The sequence below is a fragment of the Oryx dammah genome, unplaced genomic scaffold (assembly GCF_014754425.2).
Source record: "Oryx dammah isolate SB20612 unplaced genomic scaffold, SCBI_Odam_1.1 HiC_scaffold_17, whole genome shotgun sequence".
NCBI classification, from domain to species: Eukaryota; Metazoa; Chordata; class Mammalia; order Artiodactyla; family Bovidae; genus Oryx; species Oryx dammah.
The window spans coordinates 17,658,376-17,685,467 of record NW_024070201.1 but is presented as its reverse complement, the minus strand read 5'-3'; the positions used below and the strand labels follow the sequence as shown (position 1 = coordinate 17,685,467).

General features: G+C 38.8%; 1 protein-coding gene and 1 non-coding gene across 2 annotated transcripts in view; both read right to left on the bottom strand.

Moving 5' to 3' along the window:
* DDX10 (DEAD-box helicase 10) overlaps positions 1-27,092 on the bottom strand; it is a 313,368-nt gene that overhangs the window by 253,340 nt on the left and 32,936 nt on the right. The window contains exons 10-12 of the mRNA XM_040257930.1: positions 6,357-6,458; positions 4,552-4,639; positions 1,641-1,729 (exon numbers count right to left, since the gene is read on the bottom strand). Coding sequence (XP_040113864.1) covers positions 1,641-1,729; positions 4,552-4,639; positions 6,357-6,458 — 279 coding nt within the window. The remainder of the gene's footprint in view (positions 1-1,640; positions 1,730-4,551; positions 4,640-6,356; positions 6,459-27,092) is intronic.
* LOC120877179 lies at positions 5,905-6,028 on the bottom strand. The gene has a single exon (XR_005724300.1). It is a non-coding gene; the product is annotated as a U6atac minor spliceosomal RNA (small nuclear RNA).

Here is a 27,092-nt window from a genome sequence, read left to right as displayed (position 1 = left end):
ACAGATGCATTGGAAATAAGCTTTTAATAAAAAGCTAACATTACAAAATGGATCCACTGCCTTTTTTCTAAGACATGATTCACAGAAACTGATGGGTGTAGTTGTAAAACCTGGATTCAGAAACAGAACTATTGAAGTTCAAACCCTGGCTCTGTCAGCTACTAGCTGTGCAATCAAGGACATAATTAAACTTCTCTATACCTCAGCTCTCTTATTTGCAAGATGGCATGACAAGAGTACCTACATTATAAGACTGTTGTAAAAATGAGTTCATAGATACAATGCATCTAAAATAATGCCTAGCACATATGCAGCCACTTCTGAGCACTTGTCATTATTACTGTTATAGGGATACAGTTAGGATCACAAATTCAGCATCCATCAGAAATTAAAACACCAACTTAAGCTGTACCAGGTTTCCCAGGTGGCACTAGTGGTAAAGAATTGCCTGCTAATGCAGGAGACTTAAGAGATGTGGGTTCAATCCCTGGGTCAGGAAAATTCCCTGGAGGAGGGAAACATTAAAGACCCGTGTCTCTCCTGTTTGCTAATATCTCAGCTATGTCAAAGAGAAAACCAGGATAGAACATCATAAAGCACAAAAAAATCAGCTAATAATCTAAACCATGAATCATATTCAGAAATTGTAAAATTAGTAACTGGTAAAGAGATAAACGAACAGAAACACGTTTCCATGGCATCTGATTTGTTATCCATTAACTAAACAAAAAGTCAATGACCTTACTTTGTTATCTTGCAAATTAAGTGGTTCGAAAATAACTGACAAATTACCTGTTATACTGAACTTGCAATCTAACATGAAGAACAGAAAATAGCAGCTCACCCAAATATAAGCTTTTATTAGACTCAACTTAAAGGTAAAGGCACTCAAATTCCTGGAAAGCAGACCAAATACAAAGACTTTGCTGTGAAAGTACGTATTTCATCCCAGATTAGATTTCAAGCTGACATTCAAGGTATGAGTAACCCCAAGGGTGCTTCTCTAGGAGTTTGTCACTGCCTTTCCCACAGGCAGAACCCCACTGAAAAATGGACACTCCGGAAAAGATTAGGGGGAAAATATCCTTCAAATACTAGCCAAAACAAGACCAAGAGTTCCATTTTCGTAGAACAGCAAATGCAATTACTAAAGACAGACGTTTTACCATGGTAACTGTGAGCACCTGTAAGAAACACCAAGACACAAAGAATACCCAGGCAACAAGCAGCATGGGATACCAATCTAAAATAAGGGAAGAACCAACGAAGAGACCTGCATCCAAAGCATAAGAAAAACCGTGTGTGGTAAACCAGGTCAGCTTTTTAGAAAACAAGACATCTCAAGATTTCAAAGAATGCCGGTCAACTGCTCTCCATCTCCTTTAAGACCAATTTACAGGAAACTGCCAGCCTTCTGGAATTTATACTCACAAATAAGAAATTTCTTTCTGACTGAAGTTCCTGACTGAACTGAACATTCAACAAGTTTCCTACAGCTTAGTCTTTTTCTCTGCAAATCTTCAACAGATTCTTTTAAGGTAACATAAAGAGGTTTAAACTAGGATTCTCAGAACCAGGTTTCAAACGAATTCCCTTTAACTCTGAGGACTCACAATCAAATCTATAATATGAATACTTACAGGGCATAGTCAGGTATAGGTAACTTGCTCACATCAAATATTTCTTTATCCTTCATCAGATACACTGAACGTATGTAGGAGACAAAACACTGTAAACAAAAAAGGTTGAGGTATATGACATAACAGTCAGAAATGGAAAATGAATTTTAACTGAGATAAAAGAAAGTAATCAAAGGAATAAATTCAACGGTAGTGAAAACTCTCAAAAATAGCTGAGAGTATCTCCATTCCATAAAAACAAACAAAAAAAAATCTACCTTTTTAGAATTGTAATCTGAGAAAAGACTATAAAATTTGGTTTCATCAAGCCAACTGAACATAAAATATAAACTTTTCAAAAAGCTATTCTATAAGTTAAAATCATTCAGGCAAATTAACAGGAAAAAAATATAGTTTTTGGAATAATACAGTTGAAATCTGAGTTTCACATCTTACAAGCTGAGCAAGTTTATTATTTCTCTGTCAGTTTCCTCATCTATCAAGATAATATAAAAGTAACTTCTACTTTGAGTGTAATGAGAACTAAATGAGAAAAATGCATGTAGACTACTTGAGCATTTCTTCTGAAATACATTAAATATCAATGAATACCAGTTATTAATAATAATTATTACTGGAAAACATCCTTGTAATAAGACTATCACAACAAAATAAAATTTTACTGTACCTAAGCTTAATCATAACAGGAAAAGTTTAGGGATAAACTTTTATAAAGTTTAATAAATTCTTTACTGAAATTTCAAGTAATTCATCATTATAATTTCAAGTAGTTTGTCATTAGCTTGCAATATTTTACTCTGTGTGTGTTTTTAAAAAAAGTAAACTATCTTTATGCCAAGAACCTTTGCAAACTAAAAAGTAAACGTGGTCCTGAATGCTCTGTCAGTCTGAAAAACAAACAAGCAGCAAAGATGGTGAAATACATCAAAGCAGAAGCTTTATCTATTTTAAAATTAAGCTTTGTAAAGTATATTTAATTCCCATTTCTATATTTCCTAAACTTCACATTTTTTCTAACTTTACCCTAATCCTTTCTTCAAACCATTTACACTAATTTCCAAACCATTTTCCCTGTCTCCATAGGCGTTAAAATGAATAATTCAAGGATAATTTTCCACCTACAATCACCCACAAGAAATCACTCCAGTTGCTTATCGTTTTTGTTCTATCCAGATTATAATCAAAAGCTAGGAAATCACTTCTATGAAATCAGACAGCTGGCTGCAGCTGCCAACAGTTAGCCATGCTGCTAAACATGACACCCAATAAATCACATCATTTATTTCAATGTGCTTTTCTATAATCTTGTTCTAGAAGACTCATTTGCTGTATGCAGAAACCACAGAAACAACATCCTTCCAGTTTTTCATATTTCCTGATTCATAACTGAATGAGCCAGGTATGTAGTAAGTCACAACATCAGAATTCACATACACTATTTGGAATTGTGCATGCTATTTCCAAAGCTACTAAAAGATTTAACTCCGAGCTTAAAGTATGCTGCTAGATGAAACATGCACATAAATGTTTTCATGGCCAAATGTTTTAAGAAAAATAATCTGTTTAAAATCTATTTTCATTAGATTTCAGGTAAAGTGAGCTTATGTAAGTTTGAATATGTTTTATTTATATATTTCAGGATGAATTTCATGCCGTTCTCTTATATTTTAGAATTAATTTCTCCTGATGTATGGTGAAAGTTCTGAAGAAACTCAGATCTGGATTTAAATCTTAGGTCTATCACTTAATAGATACATCACCCTGGACAATTTTTAATTTTCTCAAGCTCCTGTTATCCCATCTATAAAATCAAATCAATTATCACCTACCTCACAGGTTGTTGGGAAGATTAAATAATAATACACATATAGGGTTATGCCATGGCTAAGGGCCTATCACATACTAAGCATCTGAATTTAACTTTCATCATAAGCATAGCGATAAATAATTTGATAAAAAAAGACTAACTCCTGACTTTTTCTGCTCAGGCTCTTCTATCTACTCAGGATGGCCTTTCCGTACCTCCTCTTTATTTTCTTCTTCCCAATCTCTGAATCCCTACTATCTAACTCATTGTTGATGTGTTACAGGAAATGCAGATACAGATTTCCTATGTAGATCTCATAACTCAAGTGTAAGTAAAAGAGTGCTGAAAATGAAGAGCTTCATAACAGGGATTCAAATATTTGTCAATTCAAATACTAAACTGCTGTAAGCACAATGGAAAATAATTTCACACCTTCCTTTTCTAAAGAATCTACTGCTGGGTACTCTAAGAACAAAATAATAAGTATAACTAAAAGTGACATTTCCTTGGGTATTTGCTAATCAAGAGGACTTATAAGTCCAAAAAAGCAGTTTGGGAACATTACGCCACATTTATAGATTAAAACCTCATTTCTAAAGACAATTTAGCAAGAATGCTATGCTTTCTGGAAATTTAACCTAACATATTAATTTTACAGTCAAGAGAGTATAGTCAGACGTTAATAACAACTTTACTGAAGAAACCAAGTTGATATCTTTATCAAGTTATCTTATATACTTAACAATCATTAAGTAGATTTTCTATATGTCTGACAAAATTATAGACAAGTAATAGACATTTTTCCAAGTTACTATAAGAAATATATAATTTTTGGACTTCCCTGGCAGTCAGTGTTTAAGACTGTGAGCTTCCACCACAAGGGGCACAAGTTCAATCCCTGGTTGGGGAACTAAGATCTGGCATGGCCAAAGAAAAATCTTTTTAAAGAAAGAAAGAAACATGTAACTTTTTCAAAGTTAAAGAATAAGGTAAAGCTATCTTAAAAGTATACTACCTGAATATCTGAAGTGGCAGAAAATGATACAATTGAACTTTATTACATGCTCTAGTCCAAGGAAGGTATCCAATTCTAAAATAACTTACCCTTTGAGCTCTTTCTTTTAAATCTTGATCTTGAGCTAAAAATGATTCCAATTTTTTCTGAACATCTATAAGTTTTTCTGGATTGATTCTTTTATAACAAAAAGATAAAAGTTAAACTAAGACATCTCGATTTTAGAAGCTGAAAATAGTATACATTACTTTCTATTTTCCTCCGTATTTTTAAAATCCATAACATTTTTTCTCATCTATGACCCAGATTAGATAGAAATTACACTAGACCTAAAGTTGACTCTGTATATTTCAAATAATGCAGGAAAAAAAAATCAGACATTTTCTCTAAACAATCCATGCTGAGTGAAAGATTAGGTTAACACCACAATTAGCAATGTTCCTCTTAAATCTTTAAAGATAGAAAGTAGCCTCTCATGGGAGGTGGATCATCAATGAAATGGAACAAATGAAAGCAAATGTCATTTTTTATAAGATTTCCATTTCAGTCAAATATCAAAAAAATCAAATTCAAATAATAAACAAGTAGTCAAGGATATAAACATTATTTTCCTTATCTGGAAATTAGGCATAATATAACAGAATTGTTACTTAAATTTGCCCAGGTTTAGAATGAAAATTATGGGAAAACAATGAAATTCTTACAAGCATCTATTCTATATTTCACAAAGGAAATCCCACTTGTTTTCCCTGATTTTAGACTAAACAATTTTGTTCCTGAAAAGTTGCAGTGGTGATAGGTGGTAGCAGATGAGGTTTTTCTTTAATTACAGAAAATATCAAAATACATATACATAAAAACCTTAACGCAGCCTCAACAATTACAGAGCTCACACCCAACTTTGTTTTACCTAAACCCTTATCCACTCCTCCACCAAATCTAACCTGCTGCTGCTGCTGCTAAGTCAACCCAGTCGTGTCCAACTCTGTGTGACCCCATAGATGGCAGCCCACCTGGCTCCCCCGTCCCTGGAATTCTCCAGGCAAGAATACTGGAGTGGGTTGCCATTTCCTTCTCCAGTGCATGAAAGTGAAAAGTGAAAGTGAAGTCGCTCAGTCATGGCCGACTCTTTGCAACCCCATGAATTGCAGCATCCCAGGCCACTCTGTCCATCACCAACTCCCAGAGTTCACTCAAACTCATGTCCATCAAGTCAATGTTTCAAGGGCCCCAATATAAGTGAAAGTGAAAGTCACTCAGTCATGTACGACTCTTTGTGACCCCATGGACTGTTCTGTCCATGAAAATCTCCAGGCCAGAATACTGGAGTGGGTAGCCTTTCCCTTCTCCAGGGGATCTTCCCCACCCAGGAATCAAACCAAGGTCTCCTGCATTGCAGGTGGATTCTTTCCCAAGTGAGCTATCAGGGAAACCCCCCCCCCACAAAACTGGTTAGATGCCACAAAGTAGGTGGCAATGCCTTAACTGTATGCATGTTGTCAGCCCTGAAAGACTCTTCCATCCTAGTCAAGGGGAGTGCTAACCTTCTCTCCTTTCATACAACACAATATAAATTAGCCTACAACCAATTCTGCTGACACTCAATCTAAACGTCTTTAATGACAGGAGAGCACAATCTTCTGAAAAGGACAAACAATCCTAAAAATAAGTTCATCTAAGAGGTTTAATGCTTTCAACCATCAATGCCTCCTGATGCCAACAAGGTCTGTTTTTCATCTTGTATTCTCCTCTGACCATTTTCTAAAAGAGTTGTTAAACAAAAAGGCCAAAATCAGACAGGAGAAAAGATTAGAGGGAGGAGACATAATTAGGCACAATAATTTCATGCTTTCATTTTTCTAACAGTAACATCAAGACAGCAAGTCATTCTTACTTGATTTCCTTCACAGGCACTTTCTTCTGAAGAAGCTGCTGCACCATCCCTTTTTCTTCTGAGGGAAGCAAAATTAATAAAGCTTCACCATCCTCTTTGTACCTAAACAAAAAAACAAAATCTCTTCCACATTAGCATTTCTCTTCCATAATCTGCATTTTACATTTTAACAGCTTGATGAATAGGTAACAGGAAAGCAAATTCACCAAATTAGTAAACATTAGGAATACCATGTTCTTTAACATCTGTGACAACAGAAAACTAGGGCTTCTTGAACACCTTTTTCAAATATTCACCACTACTTACACCTCCTAATGATTTTGTACTACAACTCCTAGTAAGGACACACAAAAAAAGATAATCTCAAAACATTCTCTTAAGGCTTTGTATTTTAAATATGAGGGGAAAATAAATTTTTATAGTTAATCAAATAAACTATTTACTGAGAAACTCTGTGCCAGGTATAAACTGGGAAGAACAAAAACAAGATGAATATCCCTGTCTTCAGTGATCTAAAAATATGATTACCAGAAAAGACAAACACACACAAAAGCAAGAGATTCAAAAAACAACCCCAGAATGGTAAAGCAGTGTGAAAGGACAGCCACTGGCAATAAATGCCAAGAACTCAGAATTGAAAGGAAGACACTCAAGGTTAGCCAAAGAAAAAGAGAAATATGTCACAGCAAATGAAGTGTGCGGTGGCCCTAAAAATGTATAGAAAGGGAAGTGAAGTCGCTCAGTTGTGTCCGACTCTTTTCGACCCCATGGACTGTAGCCTATCAGGCTCCTCTGTCCATGGGATTTTCCAGGCAAGAATACTGGAGTGGGTTGCATTTCCTTCTCCAGGAGATCTTCCCCACCCAGGGATCGAACCCACGTCTCCTGCATTGTAGACAGATGCTTTACCGTCTGAACCACCAGGGAAGTCACATAGAAAGGGAAAGGCTACAATAATCCAGAGAGGAAGAATGGCATGAACAAAGGAATGGGAACCAGGAAATAAACACAAGAGTAAACTAAAGATGGGAGAAAGATAGCATTTTTTAAAAAGCTGAAGGATAAGAAACTCTTTTAACATTCTATATCCAAATTCAGAGATGGAGAGAGGACCTAAAAAGGCTCCCAAAGTCTAGGCCAGAACTGCAGCAAAAGGGATAAAGAGAAATCTCAAGAATATCAAAAAGGCATCCAAAGAAGATCTCAATCTTTAGACTGACTCATAAGCAAAAATAATAAGTCTAACCATCTACATCTATCTTATCTACCCATTCACCCATTCAGGGATAATCTAGGAGGATGAGTCATGAGTAAAGTCACAAAGGAGCCATATTCAAACATTTGAAACTATACCTAACAGAATACACACATGAAACGGTAAGGTTAAGGTGGATTACAACACTGAAATTTAGAAGAAAAAGATTCCCAAAGGAAAAACAAGTCAAAGTCAAATCCCACAAAGCAAGTATCTTTTAATAAAGATTATCACTGGCTATTTTACATCACACACATCTTTTCCCAGTAATAATGTAAGACACAAATTATCTCCCACATACCAACACTTAAAATTTTCCAGTAAGCTTTTATTTCAAAAAGAAAAGCCCTTTTAAAAAAGCATAAGAACATTTCCCTCTTTTTTAAAAATGCTTATAAGAATAATCCTATTTACCCATGAGCTTTTTTTATTTCTGAAGCAATATCCAAGGCCCAAAGCTAAATATATGCATAAAGAGAAATAAATGTTCTTCATAAGACCTACATTTTAAATTTCTTTATATTTAGATATTTTAAGAAACATTGTAGGCACCCACACACACGAAAAAAAAAAAACCCTGCATCTGAAATACAACAAAAAATCTCATTTTTATCATCAGTGTTAGTACCATGTTACTTTTATATAACTCTTCAGAATTTATGATGAGCTTCATTTTACACTGACTGGCCAATCTTAAAAACAAGCAACCAATAGAGGAAGCAAATAAAAAGTTCCTGAAACTCCAAGAAGTTGGCCCAAATAAATAAGCAGCTGATGACTACATATAGGAGACTTTAAACTTTCAATTCAATATTTTTTTTTCAACTCTACCAGGATTCCCTCCACAAAGTAGAAGCCTCAATAGACTGATCATGATTACCTGATATCAGGAAACTTAACCTCTACATGCTACAAGGGAAACAAGTAAAAAACAAAAAATTGAAATATTTTTAAAAATCTACATCTATTATATAATTTTAACTCATTTAACACATATCTGAGTACTACAAATATTAGTGTATTCTCTTGATGATTAAACTGACACGTATGAATTTGCCTTTCATATCTAACATACACCGTATGTACCTAAAAGCTCGTCACTAAATATTTGGTGAAAAAATGCAAAAAAACCACTAGAAGTTGCACTAGCAGATGAAATACTGAATTTGGAGCTAAGAGAGCTGATTTCAAGTCCCAGCCCTACTATTCATTAGCTTTATAATCTTGAATAATGAATCATTTTATCTCTACATATTGTATTTTCTTATTTATAAATTACAGTTTGAATTATATGATCTTTATTCCTTCAGGATCTAAATTCTAGTATCAATATACTAGTCACTGTTCACAATATAAGGGTGATCAAGAGGTGTAGAAATGGGGGCCACCGTTGGTCACACTCCGCTATTCCACAGTGCTTCTCTTTTTTGTCCCCTCCCTGTGTCTGCTTCTATCCTCCCTAGGCCTTACCTGTGGCAACAAGCCCCAGGAGTTCCTGTCACTGAGGGAAAACAGTACAGTCAGCCATGCAGATGCAGACAGACAGTATAAGAATCAAAGTTCAACTGTTCCTCCTGCACAACATGGTACAAAGGAGAGCTTATTCCAGGAAAAAGGGTATCTCTGAGTCACAGAGTATCTAAAGACCCTACACTGTATGCGAGACAGCAAAAGAGACACAGATGTACAGAACAGACTTCTGGACTCTGTGAGAGAGGGAAAGGGTGGGATGATTTGGGAGAATGGCATTGAAACATGTATACTATCAGGTAAGAAACAAATTGCCAGTCTAGGTTTGATACAGGATACAGGATGCTTGGGGCTGGTGCACAGGGATGGCCCAGAGAGATGATATGGGGAAAGAGGTGGGAGGGGGGTTCAGGGTTGGGAACTCATGTACACCCGTGGCAGATTCATGTCAATGTATGGCAAAACCAATACAGTATTGTAAAGTAAAATAAAAAATAAAAAGACCCTACACTAGATTCAAAAAAGAAAAAAAAAAAAAAAAGACTGGAAAATATCCTGCAGCCTAAGTCATCTGCAGCCTAAGATGTTAGAAATACAAACGGGTATAACCACATATGCTCAACAGTTTGACACACATAGCTATCAGGTGACACAGCTGTATCTATACCTAAATTTCTTGACTTGTAAGGATAGTGTTCAATCAACTATGGGATATTTGTCTCTCACAGTTCAAATAAAGAAGGTAAATTCATATATTTAAGTTTATCCTTGTTAGGTAGTTAAAATAGGAAACAGGAGTCCAGAATGGCAGTGGCTAAAAGATAAGGAAGGGAAAAGCCCGTGAAAATAGAACAAAGGAAGGTCTAAGGACCAGAGTGAGGACCTCAGGCAGAACAAACAGCACTCCTGGCTAGCCCAATTTACATAGGGCAGGCCCAGGGGGAGAAAAAAACATATAAAAAGAGGAGCCAAAGGGCTGGCTCTCCCCCTCTGCCCCCCGCCCCATGTGCTGAGCTGTGACAACACCGAGGGCTTTAATGTCCATCACTCCAAATCTTTGTTGTGATGAGACAGAACCGTGGAGCGTACACTCGCCTGACATCCTCATGACCACAAGTGGCAGCAAACAAATAAAAATATATACTTTCCTTCTCTAAGAACCTGACTTGGAACATTCTAGAAGCTGACTTTGGAACATTCTAGAAGCTCTGCAAGGGAGGAATGGCTACTACACTTTATTAAATGCAAAGAGCTAGTTTGGGGCACACTGGCAAGACCATGAGTTGTAGAGTCAGTAAGACTCAAGTATAAATCCCAGTCACAGTACTCCCAGAGTGATCTTCAGTTCAGTTCAGTTCAGTCGCTCAGTCGTGTCCAATTCTTTGCAAACTCCATTTGAGTAAACCCCAGAGTTTACTCAAACTCATGTCCATTGAGTTGGTGATGCCATCCAACCATCCCATCCTCTGTCATCCCCTTCTCCTCCAGCTTTCAGTCTTCCCCAGCATCAGGGTCTTTTCAAATGAGTCAGTTCTTCACATCAGGAGGCCAAAGTACCGTAGTTTCAGTTTCAGCATCAGTCCTTCCAATGAATATTCAGGACTGATTTCCTTTAGGATGGACTAGTTGGATCTTCTTGCAGTCCAAGAGACTCTCAAGAGTCTTCTCAACATCGCAGTTCAAAAGCAACAATTCTTCATGAGTGATCGTAAGACACATCTTTACCTCAGGATCTCTGAGAAACAGTTTTCTAGTACAATGACTTCTTTCATAAAGCTACTATAAAGGCTAAATGATTTCATTCATATTCACCCAGCTATGTGTTAAGAAGTGAATGGCTAAGCCACAACCCTTTGTTCACTGTGAGGGTGCAGGAGAAGAGGGTAGGGAAAAAGCTATCCTGGCCAAAAAAACAAGGGATACAGTTTAATCTTTTCCTCATAAACATACTAATCACAAGTTTGCCGGGAAACAAGAAAGGTAAATCTGCTACAATGAGAGGCCTCATCTATGAGATGCTAATATGATATACTAGGTTTGTTTACAGTCTATGAATTTAAGAGGTTGGTCTCTGAGGTCAGCTTTATAACTAAACCAATGGTCTATATGTGTAAGTGATAAACCTTATATATCACTTAGAGACTTTGAGGTTAATCTGAGCCAGAGCACAACCTGATGTATCAAAAGTGCATCTGTGGAGAGTGATGGAGGTCCCAGACCTTTTCCCACTTCACCTATACCTTGTAATTACCTTTGTACTTGAAATTACATATCAGTGAAGCTTGATATTAGGTGTGGGAGGCAGCTTCTAAATTACTGGCTCCCAATACAGTAATATTGCTGGGAGATTATCAATAACCTCAGAAATACAGATGATATCACCCTTATGGCAGAAAGCAAAAACTTAAAGGGCCTCCTGAAGAAGGGAGAGGAGAGTGAAAAAGCTGGCTTAAAACTCAACATTTAAAAAACTCAGCTTATGTTTTCCAGTCCCATCACTTCATGGCAAACAGATGGGGAAACCATGGAAACAGTGACAGACTTCATTTTCTTGGGCTCCAAAATCACTGCAGATAGTGACTGTAGTCAGGAAATTAAAAGATGCTTGCTCCTTGGAAGGAAAGCTATGACCAACCTAGAGAGCATATTAAAAAGCAGAGACATCATTTCGCCGACCAAGGTCCATACAATCAAAGCAATAGTTTTTCCAGTAGTCATGTATGGATGTGGGAGTTGGACTATAAAGAAAGCTGGGCACTGAAGAATTGATGCTTTTGAACTGTGGTGTTGGAGAAGACTCCTGAGAGTCCCTTGGACTGCAAGGAGATCCAACCAGTCCATCCTAAAGAAAATCAATCCTGAATATTCACTGGAAGGCCTGATGCTGAAGCTGAAGCTCCAATACTTGGCCACCTGATGCATAGAGCTGATTCATTAGAAAAGACCCTGATGCTGGGAAAGATTAAAAGCAAGAGGAGAAGGAGACAACAGAGGATGAGCTGGTTAGACTGGCATCGCTGACTCGATGGACATGAGTCTGAGCAAGCTCCAGGAGATGGTGAAGGACAGGAATGTCTGATGTGTGCAGTCCATGGGGTCGCAAAGAGTCAGACATGACTGACTGACTGAACAACAACAAATCCAGTAAGTTCCCTACATCTGAACATTCTAGTTGTAAATTTTCAAAGTGAAAATACATTTGCATGTCCAATCACAAAAGTCAGTTCATGTGTCTGGTGCACACTCTCATGTGCAGGCATCCTCTACCAATGGTTGCACTTTACAGTGTATTTTGCTGTACAGTACTGTATAGTATCTTTATTTCAAACCAGATCTGCAAGAGGACATCTTCACTGTATTCCTTGCTGTGGAACACAAGGAGCTTACTAATGAAGGCCTGATGGAACTGGAGGCTAAGAGAAAGGATGAAGAGAGACAACAGGAAGAAGTAACTGAAGACCAAAGAGATTTACAATGCAGGAAATGGCAAGGACATTTCCTTTATTTGAGGAAACACTGTTAGTTTTTGAAGCACACGACCCAAATGTAGAACAGTACACAAAGGTTGCAGCAGCTGTTCAGAATGCAATCCTTTGTTACCATGTCATCTATGACAACAGCAACAAAAAAGTGCTACTACCTAGACATCACTGGATCATATGTTTCAAGAAGATAGACAGAACTGAATCCCGCAAGGAGCCAGAACCTGGACCATCAAGGTCAGGCAGGCGTGACACTGCAGCTCGCCCTCCATCTCCTATTGCTGAAGATCCCTCAGCTCTACCATCTCCCACTGCCTCTCCCTTCTCCAGCTAGTAACTCTTCTTACCTGTTTACTTGATGCCAGCCCCGGTATGCCAGCTGTTATACCATACTACTGTACTTTTTAAGGTACAATACTACAGGATTTAAAACGTTTTCTTTGTTTTTTGTGTTTCTTTCTTAAGTATTATTCATGTGAAATGTAATATAAACCTATTATAGTACAGTTCTGTATAGCTGATTGCATTAGTTGGGTACCTAGGCTAACTTTGATGGACTCACGAACAAACCAGACTTATGAATGTGCTTTCAGAACAGAACTCATTCGTATATAGGGGACTTACTATAATCTGGGCCTCCTGGCCAAGATGAAGTGTTGACATTGGTCTTAGGTTTGACAGTTGCAAAGGCAACAAAAGCGAAAACAAACGAGAAAAGAAAACCATCAACAAAACAAAAATGTAACCTATTAAATGGGAAAAATATTTGCAAACCACATATCTGATAAGGTTTATAACAACCAAAATGTTCAAGAAACTCACACAATAGCAAAAACCAAACAATCTAACTCAAAAAATGGGCAAAGAACTTGAGTAGACATCTTTTTCAAAGAAGACATACAAACGGCCAAAAGGGACACGAAAAGGTTCTCAACATACTAGTAATTAGAGAAATGTAAATCAAAACTACTATAAGATATCACCTCACATCTGTCACAATGGCTATTATACAAAACATTGGAAATGACAAGTATTGGCAAGAATCTGGAGAAGCGAACCCTTGTGCACTGCTGGTGGAAATGTAAATTGGTGCAGTCACTACAGAAAACTACCATCATACGATCCAGCAATTCCACTTCTGGGTATTTATCCAAAAAAAAAAAACAAAAACACTAACCTATAGAATCTGTTCTCTATGTCTGCGTCTCCATTGCTGCCCTGAAAATAAGTTCATCAGTACCATCTTTCCAGATTCCACATATATGTGCTAAAACACGGTATTTGTTTATCTCTTTCTGAATTACTTCGCTCTGTATAATAGGCTCTAGGTTCATCCACCCCATTAGAACTGAATCAAATGTGTTCCTTTTAATGGCTAAGTAGTATTCCATTGTATATATGTACCACAGTTTCTTTAGCCATTCATCTGTCAAAGGACATTTAGGTTGCTTCAATGTCTTAGTTATAGAAAATGGTGCTGCAATGAACACTGGGGGTACATATAACAATTTAGAGGGGTGGGAAAGGGTGGGAGGTGGGATGAAGGTTCAAGAGGAAGGAGACATTTATACACCTATGGCTAATTCATGTTGATGTATGGCAGAAATCAAACCTATATTCTGAAGCAATTATCCTTCAATTAAAAATAAATAAATTTTTTAAAAATATTAACTCAAAAAGATACATGCACCCCCATGTTCACTGCAGCATTATTTACAATAGCCAAGATATGGAAACAACCTTAGTGTCCACCAATGGATACACAGATAAAGAAGATGGGTGTGTGCGTCTATTAGTTAGTCAGTGTTAGTCTCTCAGTTGTGTCTGATTCTTTGCAACCCCATGGACTGTAGCCCACCAGGCTCCTCTGTCCATGGAACTCTCCAGGCAAGAATACCAGAGTGGGTAGCCATTCCCTTCGCCAGGGGATCTTCCCAACTCAGAGAGAAACCTAGGTCTCCTGTATTGCAGGCAAGATTCTTTACCATCTGAGCCACCACGGAAGGCGTGCGTGCATGTGTGTGTACTCACAATGGAATACTACTCAGCATTAAAATAAAAAAAGAAAATTTGCATCTGCAACAACAATGACCTCGAGGGCATTACAGTAGAGAAAATAAGTTAGAAGCAGGTGGAACAAAAATAGATTCAAAAAACAGTAAGTGAAATATGCCAAAGAAAGACAAATAGTGTATGATCTCACTTATATGTAAAATCTAAAAGCAAACAAAATACCAAGTTCACAGATACAGAGAACATACCATTGGTTGCCAGAGGCAGGGTGTAGGGGGTAGAAAAAATGGGTAAAGGGGAACAAACTTCCAGTTTTAAAATAAGTTATGTGGATTTAATATAAACAATGCAACTACAGCTAATAATACTGCATTGTAGGGGTCCCCAACCTCCAGGATCTAATGCCTGATGATCCGAGGTGAAGCTGATGTAATAATAATAATACAAAAAAAGTGCACAATAAAAATAATGTGTTAGAATCATCCCAAAACCACCCCCGCCCCCTGTCCAGGTTTGCAGAAAAACTGTCTTTCACAAAACCAGTTCCTGCTACCAAAAAGGTTCGAGAACGCTGTATTTGAAAGTTGCTAAGATGGAAGAATAGAAGGACATCTATTCCTTCTCCTACAAGAACACCCAAATCGCACCTAGCTGTTGAACAACCATCAACAGGATGATGCTGGAACCCACCAAAAAAAACATACCAATGTCCAAGCACAAAGGAGAAGCTACAAAGAGACAGCAAGAGTGGTACAATCACGTTAAAATCAAATCCCACACCTGCCAGGTGGATGCCCCACAAACTGGAGAACAATAATACCAAACAAGTTCTCACACTGTTGCAAAGATTCTAGGCACCACATCACTTTCCAACCTGAGGATCCGGCAAAGGGACTGGGAATCCCCGGGAATCTGACTTTGAAGGACAGCAGGATATAATTACAGAACTTTCACAGGACTGGGGGAAACAGAGACTCTTGGAGGGCACAAACAAAACCGTGTGTGCACCAGAACCCAAGGGAAAAGAGCAGTGACCTCACAAGAGACTCAGCCAGACTCGCCTCAGGTCTGAGGATCTCCTGCAGAGGTGTGGGTGGGCACTGGCCTAGCACAGGGACAGGGGGACTGGCAGCAGAAGCCTAGGGAGGCGAATACTGGCATAAGCCCTTTTCGAGACAGCCAGCAGCCCTATCATAGAGCTGTAGATTTCAGGACTGGTTGCCTCAGGTCAAACAACTAACAGGGAGGGAGCAAGCAGACAACTGTATTGAAAATTTACTGAGCACAGTGCTGCGTACCAGAGCAAGATCCAGTTGTCCCCACAACAGTCTCTCCCATCAGGAATCCTGCACAAGCCTCTTATTCTCATCCATTATAGGGCAGACAGAGGAGGCAAGAACTACAATCCCACAGACTCCAAAACGAAAACCACAATAACAGAAAGCTAACTGAATTGATCCCACGGATCGCAGGCTTGTGTAACTCAATGAAGCTATGAGCCATGCAGTGCAGGGCCACCCAAGACGGACGGGTCATGGTGGAGAGTTCTGACAGAACGTGGAATGGCAAATTACTTCAGTATTCTTGCCTCAAGAATCCCATGAATAGTATGAAAAGGCAAAAAGACATGACACTGGAAGATGAGTCCGCAGGTCGGAAGGTGTCCAACACACTACTGCAGAAGAGTGGGGAAATAGCTCCAAAAAGAGTGAAGTGGCTGGGCCACGGTGGAAACGACACTCAGACATGGATATGTCTGGTAGTGAAAGTAAAGTCCATGCTGTAAAAAACAATATTACACAGGAACCTGGACTGTTAAGTCCACAAATAAAGGTAAATTGGAAGTGGTGAAGCAGATAATGGCAAGGGTAACTAAACATCAACATTTTAGGATTCAGTGAACTAAAATGGATAGGAATGGGCAAATTTAATTCAGACAACCATTATATCCATTACTGTGGGCAAGAATCCCTTAGAAGAAATGGAGTAGCCTTCACAGTCAACAAGAGAGTCAGAAATGCTCTACTTGGCTGCAATCCCCAAATGACAGGATGATCTCAGTTTGTTTCCCTGGCAAAACATTCTACATCAGCGTAGCCCACATTTATGCCCCAACCACTAATGCCAAAGAAGCTGAAGGTGAACAGTTCTATGAAGACAAACAAGACCTTCTAGGACTAACACCAAAAAAAGATGTCCTTTTCATCATATGGGACTAGAATGCAAAAGTAGGAAGTCAAGAGATACCTGGAGTTAATAGGCAAGTCTGGCCTTTAGAATTGCCAACTACCCTATTACTCCAGGTATCAGTTGACTAGCTCAGCTGGTAAAGAATCCACCAGCAATGCAGGAGACCCGGTTCAATTCCTGGATCAGGAAGATCCACCGGAGAAAGGATAGGCTACCCATTCCAGTATTCTTGGGCTTCCCTGGTGGCTCAGCAGGTAAAGAATCCGCCTGCAATGTGGGAGGCCTGGGTTCGATCTCTGGGTTGGGAAGATCCCCTGGAGAAAGGAATGGCTACCCACTCCAGTATCCTGGCCTAGAGAATTCCATGGAGGGTATAGTCCATGGGGTCTCAAAGAGTCAGACACAACCGAGCGATTTTCACTTTCACTTCACTTTTTACTTTCACTTTTGGCCTTAGACTGCAAAATTAAACAGGGCGAAGGCTAACAAAGCTCTGCCAAGAGAACACACTGGAAATAGCAAATACCTTCTTTCAACAAAACAAGAGATGATGCTATACATGGACATCACCAGACAGTCAATACTGAAATCAGATTGATTATATTCTTTGCAGCCAAAGATGGAGAAGTTCTTTAAAGTCAGCAAAAGCAAGACCTGGACCTGACTGTGGCTCAGATCATGAACTCCTTATAGCAAAATTCAGGCTCAAATTGAGGAAAGCAGGGAAAACCACTTCAGCCATTCAGATAAGACCAAAATCAAATACCTTATGATTACACAGTAGAAGTGACAAATAGATTCAAGGAGTTAGATCTGGTAGACAGAATGTGTGAAGAACTATGGATGGAGCTTCACAACATTGTACAGGAGTCAGTGACTAAAACCATGCCCCCCAAAAATGCAAGAAGGCAAAGCGGTTGGCTGAGGAGGCCTTACAGATAGCTGAGGAAAGAAGAGAAGTGAAAGGCTAAGGAGAAAAGGAAAGGTATACCCAACTGAATGCAGAGTTCCAGAGAATAGCAAGGAGAGATAAGCAGCCTTCTTAAGTGAACAGTGCAAAGGAATAGAGAAAAACAATAGAATGGGAAAGAAAACAGATCTGCTCAAGAAAACTGGAGATACCAAGGGAACATTTCATGTAGAGATGAACACAATAAAGGAAAGAAACAGCAAAGCCCTAGCAGAAGCAGAGGAATTGGCAAGGATACACAAAAGAACTATACAAAAAGGTCTGAGTGACCCAGACAACCACAACGGTGTGGCCACTCACCTAGAGCCAGACAGTCTGGAGTGTGAAGTCAAGTGGGCGGAAGCATTACTTCAAACAAAGCTGGTAGGGGTGATGGAATTCCAGCTGAGCTACTTCAAATCCTAAAAGATGATGCCGTTAAGGTGCTGCACTTAATATGCCAGCAAATTTGGAAAATGCAGCAATGGCCAAAGGACTGGAAAAGGTCAGTTATTATTCCAATCCCAAAGAAAAGCAATGCCAAAGAATGTTCAAACTACCACACAACTGTGCTTATTTCACATGCGAGCAAGGTCATGCTCAAAATCCTTCAAGCTGGGCTTCAACAGTATATCAACTGAGAACTTCCAGATATACAAACTGGGTGTAGAAAAGGTAGAGGAACCAGAGATGAAATTGCCAACATCTGTTGGATCACAGATAAAAGAAGAGAATTCCAGAAAAAAACAACTATTTCTGCTTCATTGACTATGCTAAAGCCTTTGACTGTGTGGACCATAATAAACTGTGGAAAATTCTTAAACAGATGGGAACACCAGACCACCTTACCTGTCCTGAGAAACCTATATGCAGGTCAAAAAGCAAAAGTTAGAACTGGACATGGAACAAGGAACTGGTTCAAAATTGGGAAAGTAGTACGGCAAGGCTGTATACTGTCACCCTGTTTATTTAATTTCTATGCAGAGTACATCATGCAAAATGGTGGGTTGGATGACTCATAAGCTGGCATCAAGACTGCCAGTAGAAATATCAACAACCTCAGATATGCAGATGATACCACTTTAACAGCAGAAAGTGAAGAAGAACTAAAGAGCCTTTTGACAAGGGTGAAAGAGGAAAGTGAAAAAGCTGGCATCAAACTCAACATTCAAAAAAACTATGATCATGGCATCCAGTCCCATCACTTCATGGCAAACAGATGGGAAAACAATGGAAACAGTGACAGACTTTATTTTCTTGGCTCCAGTATCATTGCAGAAGGTGACTGCAATTAAAAGATGCTTGCTCCTTGGAAGAAAAGCTATCAACAAACCTAGACAGTGTATTAAAAAACAGAGACATCACTTTGCCAACAAAGGTCCATACAGTCAAAGCTATGGTTTTTCCTGGCTCAGAAAGATCCTCTGGAGAAGGAAATGGCAACCCACTCCAGTATTCTCGCCTGGAGAATCCCATGGACAGAGGAGCCTGGCAGGCTACAGTCCATGGGATCACAAGAGTCAAACACAACTTGGCAACTAAATCACCACACCACCATGTATGGATTTGAGAGTTTGACCACAAAGAAGGCTAAGCACCAAAGAAGTGATGCTTTCAAATCACAGTGCTGGAGAAGACTCCTATAAGTCCCTTGGACAGCAATGAGACCAAACCAGTCAGTTCTGTAAAAAATCAACCCTCAATATTCACTGGAAGGACTGCTGCCGAAGCTGATGCTCCAATATTTGGCCACCTGATGCAAACAGTGGACTCGCTGAAAAAGACCCTGATGCTGGGAATGATTAAGGGCAGGAGAGACGAGGGCAACAGACGGTTGGACGCTATCACCAACACAATAAGCCTGAGCAAACTTGGGAGACAGTGAAGGATGAGGGAGCTGGAATGCTGCAGCTCGTGAGGTCACAAGGAATCGCACACAACTTAGGGATCGAATAACAACAAGAGAGTAGATATTACAAGTTTTCTTTACAAGAAAAAAATTTTTGTAAGTATATATGGTAACAGATGTTAGACATATTTTGATGGTTATTTTACAAAATATACCAATATTGAATTGTTATGTTGTATGCCTAAACTAATATGTTGTATTCAATAATTAAATAAAGATGGAGTGTGACGTCTGAGTCTGGGTCATAAAAGACACTGCTGTTTACACCTTACTCGTTCTTCCCCTCTCATGCGCTCTCTCTGATGAGGCCAGCAGACATATAGTGAGATGCCATCTGAAGAGGAGGGCCACGTGGAAAGGAACTGGAAGACACCTCTGACCAACAGCCATCAAGAGAACAAATCTTGTCAACAAGCACATGAGCTTGGAAAGAAACAGACCCCCAGTTGAGTCTCAAGGTACATGTTATACCTTGACTTCAGCCTTATGACAGACCAAGAGCCAAAGGGCCCAGATGAGCCACACCTGTATTCCTAAACTACAGAAACCATGGGATAATATACGATTCTTGCTTCAGGTCACTATGTTGTGGGGTAGTTCATTACACCACAATAGATAATTAATATGTCATCTCTGGTTCATGAGGCTGATTTGAGGAGCTAATTGTGTTATCTCAAGTGCCTACTCCATTCCAGGCTTTGTTCTAAGCTCTCTGAGAACAAGTAGAAAAGCTCTTTTGCCTTTGTGGAGCTTGCATTCTAGTAAAAAGAAAGAGAAAAAACAATAAAAATGATCAATTAATGCTCTAGGATATTTGAAGGTGTTAAGTGTTACGGACTTTTTTTGGGCTCCAAAATCACTGCAGATGGTGACTGCAGCCATGAAATTAAAAGAACCTTACTCCTTGGAAGAAAAGTTATGACCAACCTAGATAGCATATTCAAAAGCAGAGACATTACTTTGCCAACTAAGGTCCGTCTAGTCAAGGCTATGGTTTTTCCAGTAGTCATGTATGGATGTGAGAGTTGGACTGTGAAGAAGGCTGAGCGCCGAAGAATTGATGCTTTTGAATTGTGGTGTTGGAGAAGACTCTTGAGAGTTCCTTGGACTGCAAGGAGATCCAACCAGTCCATTCTGAAGGAGATCAGCCCTGGGATTTCTTTGGAAGGAATGATGCTAAAGCTGAAACTCCAGTACTTTGGCCACCTCATGCGAAGAGTTGAGTCATTGGAAAAGACTCTGATGCTGGGAGGGATTGGGGGCAGGAGGAGAAGGGGACGACAGAGGATGAGATGGCTGGATGGCATCACGGACTCGATGGATGTGAGTCTGAGTGAACTCTGGGAGCTGGTGATGGACAGGGAGGCCTGGCGTGCTACGATTCATGGGGTCGCAAAGAGTCAGACACGACTGAGCGACTGAACTGAACTGAACTGAAGTGTTATGGAAAAAAGAAAATATAAGAGCATGGTAAAGAGGAGTGTTGGGGCAGTATAAAGAAAGACAGCCACGTGGATACTTGAGGAAAAAGCACTCCTGTGGAAGAAACAGAATATAAAGGTTCTGAAGCAAAAACATGCCTGGTTTCTAAACAGCAAGACCAGTGAAAAACAAGGGAACAAGAGGAGGCTAATAAGAATCAAGATTGTAGAGGGGTTCAGGAGTATAGACCCATTAAACTTCTGCTCTGAGTGAAAAAGGAAGCCATGAAAGGAATGACAAGACCTGACTTGTATTTTCACTTTTTGCGTGTGTGTTCACCCTCTATGTTGCCACCAATACCCTTTTCTGAAATACAACTTACTTGTGTTTTTAACGGATCACTCTGTCTGCTGTGTTGAGAACAGAAAGCAGGAAAACAAGGAGGAAGTGCTAGGAAATAAAAGACTCCTAAGAAATATCCAATAAATAGCAAGGAGAGCTAAGAAAGCCTTCCTAAGTCAACAATGCAGAGAAATAAAGGAAAATAATAAAATGGGAAAGACTAGCGATCTCTTCAAGAATATCAGAGATACCATGGGAACATTTCATGCAAAGATGGGCTCAATAAAGGACAGAAATGGTAGGGACCTAACAGAAGCAGAAGATACTGAGAAGAGGTGACAAATATATACAGAAGAACTATACACAAAAAGATCTTAATGACCCAGATAACCACAACAGTGTGATCACTCACTTAGAGCCAGACATCTTGGAGTGTGAAGACAAGTGGGCCTTGGGAAGCATTACAAGGAACAAAGTTAGTAAAGGTGACAGAATTCCACGTGAGCTATTTCAAATCCTTAAAGATGATGCCATTAAAGTGCTCTGCTCAATATGCCAGCAAATATGGAAAACTCAGCAGTGGTCACAGAACTGGAAAAGATCAGTTTTCATTCAATCCCAAAGAAAGGCAATGACAAAGAATGTTCAAACTACTGCACAATTGCAGTCATTTCACATACTAGCAAGGTTATGCTCAAAATTCTCCAAGTCAGGCTTCAACAGTACATGAACTGAGAACTTCCAGATGTACAAGCTGGTTTTAGAAAAGGCAAAGGAACCAGAGATCAAATTGCCAACATCTGTTGGATCACAGAAACAGCAAGAGAATTCCAGAAAAAACATCTACTTCTGCTTCACTAACTACACTAAAGCCTTTGACTGTGTGGATCACAACAAACTGTGGAAAATTCTTAAAGAGATGGGAATACCAGTCCACCTAACCTGCCTCCTGAGAAACCTGTATGCAGGTCAAAAAGCAAAAGTTAGAACTGGACGTGAAACAACAGACTGGTTCAAAATTGGGAAAGGAGTACATCAAGGCTGTACACTGTCACCCTGCTTATTTAACTTTATGCAGAGTCATCATGCGAAATGCTGGGCTGGATGAAGCACAAGCTGGAATCAAGATTGCTGGGAGAAATATCAATAACCTCAGATACACAGATGACACCATCTTTATGGCAGAAAGAAAAGAGGATCTAAAGAACCTCTTGATGAAGGTCAAAGAGGAGAGTGAAAAAGTTGGCTTAAAACTCAACATTCAAAAAACGAAGATCATGGCATCCAGTCCCATCACGTCATGGCAAATAGATGGGGAAACAATGGAAATAGTGACAGACCTTATTTTCTTGGACTTCAATATCACTGCAGATGGTGGCTTCAGCCATGAAATTAAAAGATGCTTGCTCCTTAGGAGAAAAGCTATGACCAACCCAGAGAGCATACTAAAAAGCAGAGTCATCACTTTGCCAACAAAGGTCTGTCTAGTCTAAGCTATGCTTTTCCCAGTAGTCATAAATAGATGGTTGGACCATAAAGAAGGCTGAGCACCAGGAATTGATGCTTTTGAACTGTGATGCTGAAGAAAACTCCTGAGAGTCCCTTGGACTGCAAGGATATCAAACCAGTCAATCCTAAAGGAAATCAATTCTGAATATTCATTAGAAGGACTGATGCTGAAACTGAAGCTTCAATATATCGGCCACCTGATGCGAAGAATTGACTCATGGGAAAAGACCTGATGCTAGGAAAGATTAAGCAGGAGGGGATGACAAAGTATGACATGATTGGATGGCATCACTGACTCATTAGACATAAGTCTGAGCAAGCTCTGTGAGATGGTGAAGGACAGTAAAGCCTGGCACGCTGCAGTGCATGGGGTCACAAGGAGTTGGACATCACTGAGTGAGTAAACAACAAGAAATATCAGCCCCTTTATCTATCTCTATAGCTATAGTGGTCATAGCCTAACCCAGCTCAATGCTTTTTGATGCAAAATAAAGGATCTGTCTTGCCCTTTTTTAAAGCTTTAAATTGTAGATAACAACAAAAAAGGCAGAAGGCCATTTGAAGAAGCACCAGTCTCTAGGAGGAGTGGTCTAAAGTTAGGATCTTCAGTCAAGGGAGGAATCAAAGCAGTAGGAATTTTCACTGCTGCTGCTGCTACTAAGTCACTTCAGTTGTGTCCGACTCTGTGCGACTCCCATAGACGGCAGCCCACCAGGCTCCCCCATCCCTGAGATTCTCCAGGCAAGAACACTGGAGTGGGTTGCCATTTCCTTCTCCGATAAATGCATGAAAGTGAAAAGAGAAAGTGAAGTCGTTCAATCGTATCCGACTCTTAGAGACCCCATGGACTGCAGCCTAGCAAAGATTATTCCTAAGATAAACACAGTATGCTTCAATAAATTAATGCTCATGCAAATTGTCTTTTCACTTTTATTATTTCAATTTACAAACCAATTAAAAACACTATTTTAAAAATTCTCATTATCTATTCCATAAAATACTAGTATTTTCCACAAATAAACCATGAACTCTTCACCAGTTATCACATCAGAAATTTTAACTACTTCCCATCTTCGTATTTGCTGTGGCTGAGTATGCAATGCAAAGAACTAGCTTCTGCTGCCCCCTACTGGAACCACATTTTGCTACCTAACACTCCCAACAAATAAAATCTGAGATTCACTAGACACAGCCAGACAAGTAAGACTCAGCTGAAATATTGCTGGAATTTTACCACTACTCTGAAAAACCAAACAGTATCTTTTACCTACAAATTCTAAACTGTTTATATATACACACAGTTACATATATATAAATTCCCATCTTACACCCACAGACCCCTACTTCTGAAAAAGCATTTTAAAAATTAGGAGTATATGATGTGTAAGGATTTTCATTCCCAAATCTTTTTATTTTCAACTGAGCATTTTTATAAGAAAGAGAAGAGCTTTGTTTTATGAGTACCAAAACCTACAAGCCCTAAAGACATTTGCTTTTAAGCGGTAGAATGTATTGCAGGACAGAGCTTTATAAAACTGCATTCATTTCCTTGCCTCTCTTGCCTCTAAATGAAACCATTTTGTTAAAAGGGGTGTGGACAGTTAAGAAAAATAGAAATTTCTCTAAATTACTAAAGATCAAAAGAATTTTAAATAGGTGAATAAATTAAAACAGAAAAAGCTCTTAAGGCAGCAAGTACCTAAATCACCATTTATTTTTAGCTAAAATACAGAAAGGTCAAAAAAGGATTCCCCCAAACTGTAGCTATTTTGCCACACTGAATGCATTTACCTGTTTTCATATATTATAGTTCACTTTCAAAAGCAAGCACTATATGGCAACCTAACTTTAATTACAGCATATACACAGGATTTTAATTAGTTTCAAATTTTAATTTAGCCTTTATTCAATTCAATTATCCAGTCTGATGGCCCATGAAACTTTCTAATTATCTCTAAGTCCATTAACAACTTTTAACTTTTTGCAGTTTGGTTATTTTTTTTTTTTATTAGACTGCCTAAGGGAAAATAAGCATCATATATGATGAACTTTTCCACTAATTATACATCTAAAACAATCAACTGAAAATATTTTTAATTGGTTACAAAGGGTCAAACAGGCTTGTACTTTCAAAATTAATGACCATAACAGAAACTACATTACAATAGTTTTTCAAATTGATATTCTCTCTCCAAACACAATCATTGTGACGTTGTACCACCTCTTCATCTCCACAGTTAAAACCAATTTAATGCTCACCATGGCATGTTCAACTATGTAAGATTTTTAACAACTCTCCAGGAACACAAGCACCCTGAAATATCTCCCCTTCTTGGATCTTTTTCTGATATACTGAGATATCCAATAATCTTCATACAGGATGGATAATTTTAAAACACTGCTAAATGTATTCTACAAAGTAATCAGTTTACCCTGTTCATGCCCACACAACTGGCACATCTAAAAAGTCTGTCTGGCCTTGTCCAATACAGTAATGATAGATGATATCCACCTAACCAGAGGCCCACAAGGCCACAAAATGAAATGTGTGCATGGGTACATGTAAAAATTCATACTGAGGTGAATAAAACAGTGGTGAAATATTAACTCCATCAGCCACTACTAATGATTTCTCTAAATAACTCACTACAAAAGATAATCCAAAAATGTACCCAACACAAAGACCACTTATGCACCAGGTACCTTCTTATAAAATGAAAAACAAAGTTGCTGTTCTACCCATGTCCCATTTACTTAGATCCAACTAGAAAATAAAAGGTTAACAGTCTAAAGGCAAATCTGTCCGAATGCACAATGAAATCATACACAAAGCCTAGTTCTAACTCTATAACTTGCTCAAATTATATAATTAATTACAATAAAAAGATTTACTTTTGAATCCTCTAGTATGATCCTATTGTTAAATAGTTTTATCTTTCACTATTATATTATTCTCTCCTTTCCTTCAACCCACAGGGTAAACTTGAATCAACTGAAAAATGTTTAAACATTAAAACAGTTCATGAAAATTATACAATAGCTAGGACATGGAAGCAACCTAGATGTCCTGCAACAGATGAATGGATAAGGAAGCTGTGGTACATATACACAATGCAATATTACTCAGCTATAAAAAAAAGAACACATTTGAGTCAGTTCTAATGAGGTGGATGAAACTGGAGCCCATTACACAGAGTGAAGTGACACAGAAAGAGAAACACCAATATAATATATTAATGCATATATATGAAATTTAGAAAGACAGTAACGACAACCCTATATGCGAGACAGTAAAAGAGACACAGATGTAAAGAACTGACTTTTGGATGTGGGCGAAGGCGAGGGTGTGACGGTATCAGAGAACAGCACTGAAACATATTACCAAGTGTAAAACTGATGACCAGTGCAAATTCGATGCAGGAAGCAGGGCACCCAAAGCTGGTGCTGTGGGACAACCCGGAGGGGTGGGGTGGGGAGGGAGGTGGGAAGGGGGTTCAGGATGGTGGGACACATGTACACCCATGGCTGATTCATGTCGATGTATGGCAAAAACCACCACAATATTGTAAAGTAATTAGCCTCCAATTAAAATAAATTAGTTTTAAAAAACAGTTCATGAAAATTAGAAAATAGATAGGAAGAAGAAACTCTATACCTTGTTAAGGTATAGAATAGGAAAAACTTCCACTTCAGCTGAAACAACAAAACTCACCAAACACAAACAAAAGACTTTTCCCCTTTAAAATCATCCAAAAATGGTGAGTACATGCATGCTCAGTCACTCAGTCATGTCTGACTCTTTGCAACCCTTTGGACTACAGCCTGCCAGGCTCCTCTGCCCATGGGATTCTCTAGGCAAGAATACTGGAATGGGATGCGAACAGTGGATACAAAGAAAATTTTAAGAGAACTCCAAAGAGACTTCCTAGATTAGCAAAGGATAGTGGACACTTTCAAACTTGAGTCCATTTGTTGAAATGGGTACAGAACAGGTAGAAGAGCAAGCCTGCTGGCAAATGATGGACTTTCTTAGATGAGGATTTAAATCTTGGGTCTTAAGGATCCTGACACCCCTGGGAACTCATGAAACTGAAGTTAGTGTTTTAAAAATCAGAAATAACTGGTCCATTTAAACCAATAGTTGAAGTCTCTTCCATCATTAAGCAATAATGTCTCATTGACACCTGCATTATAA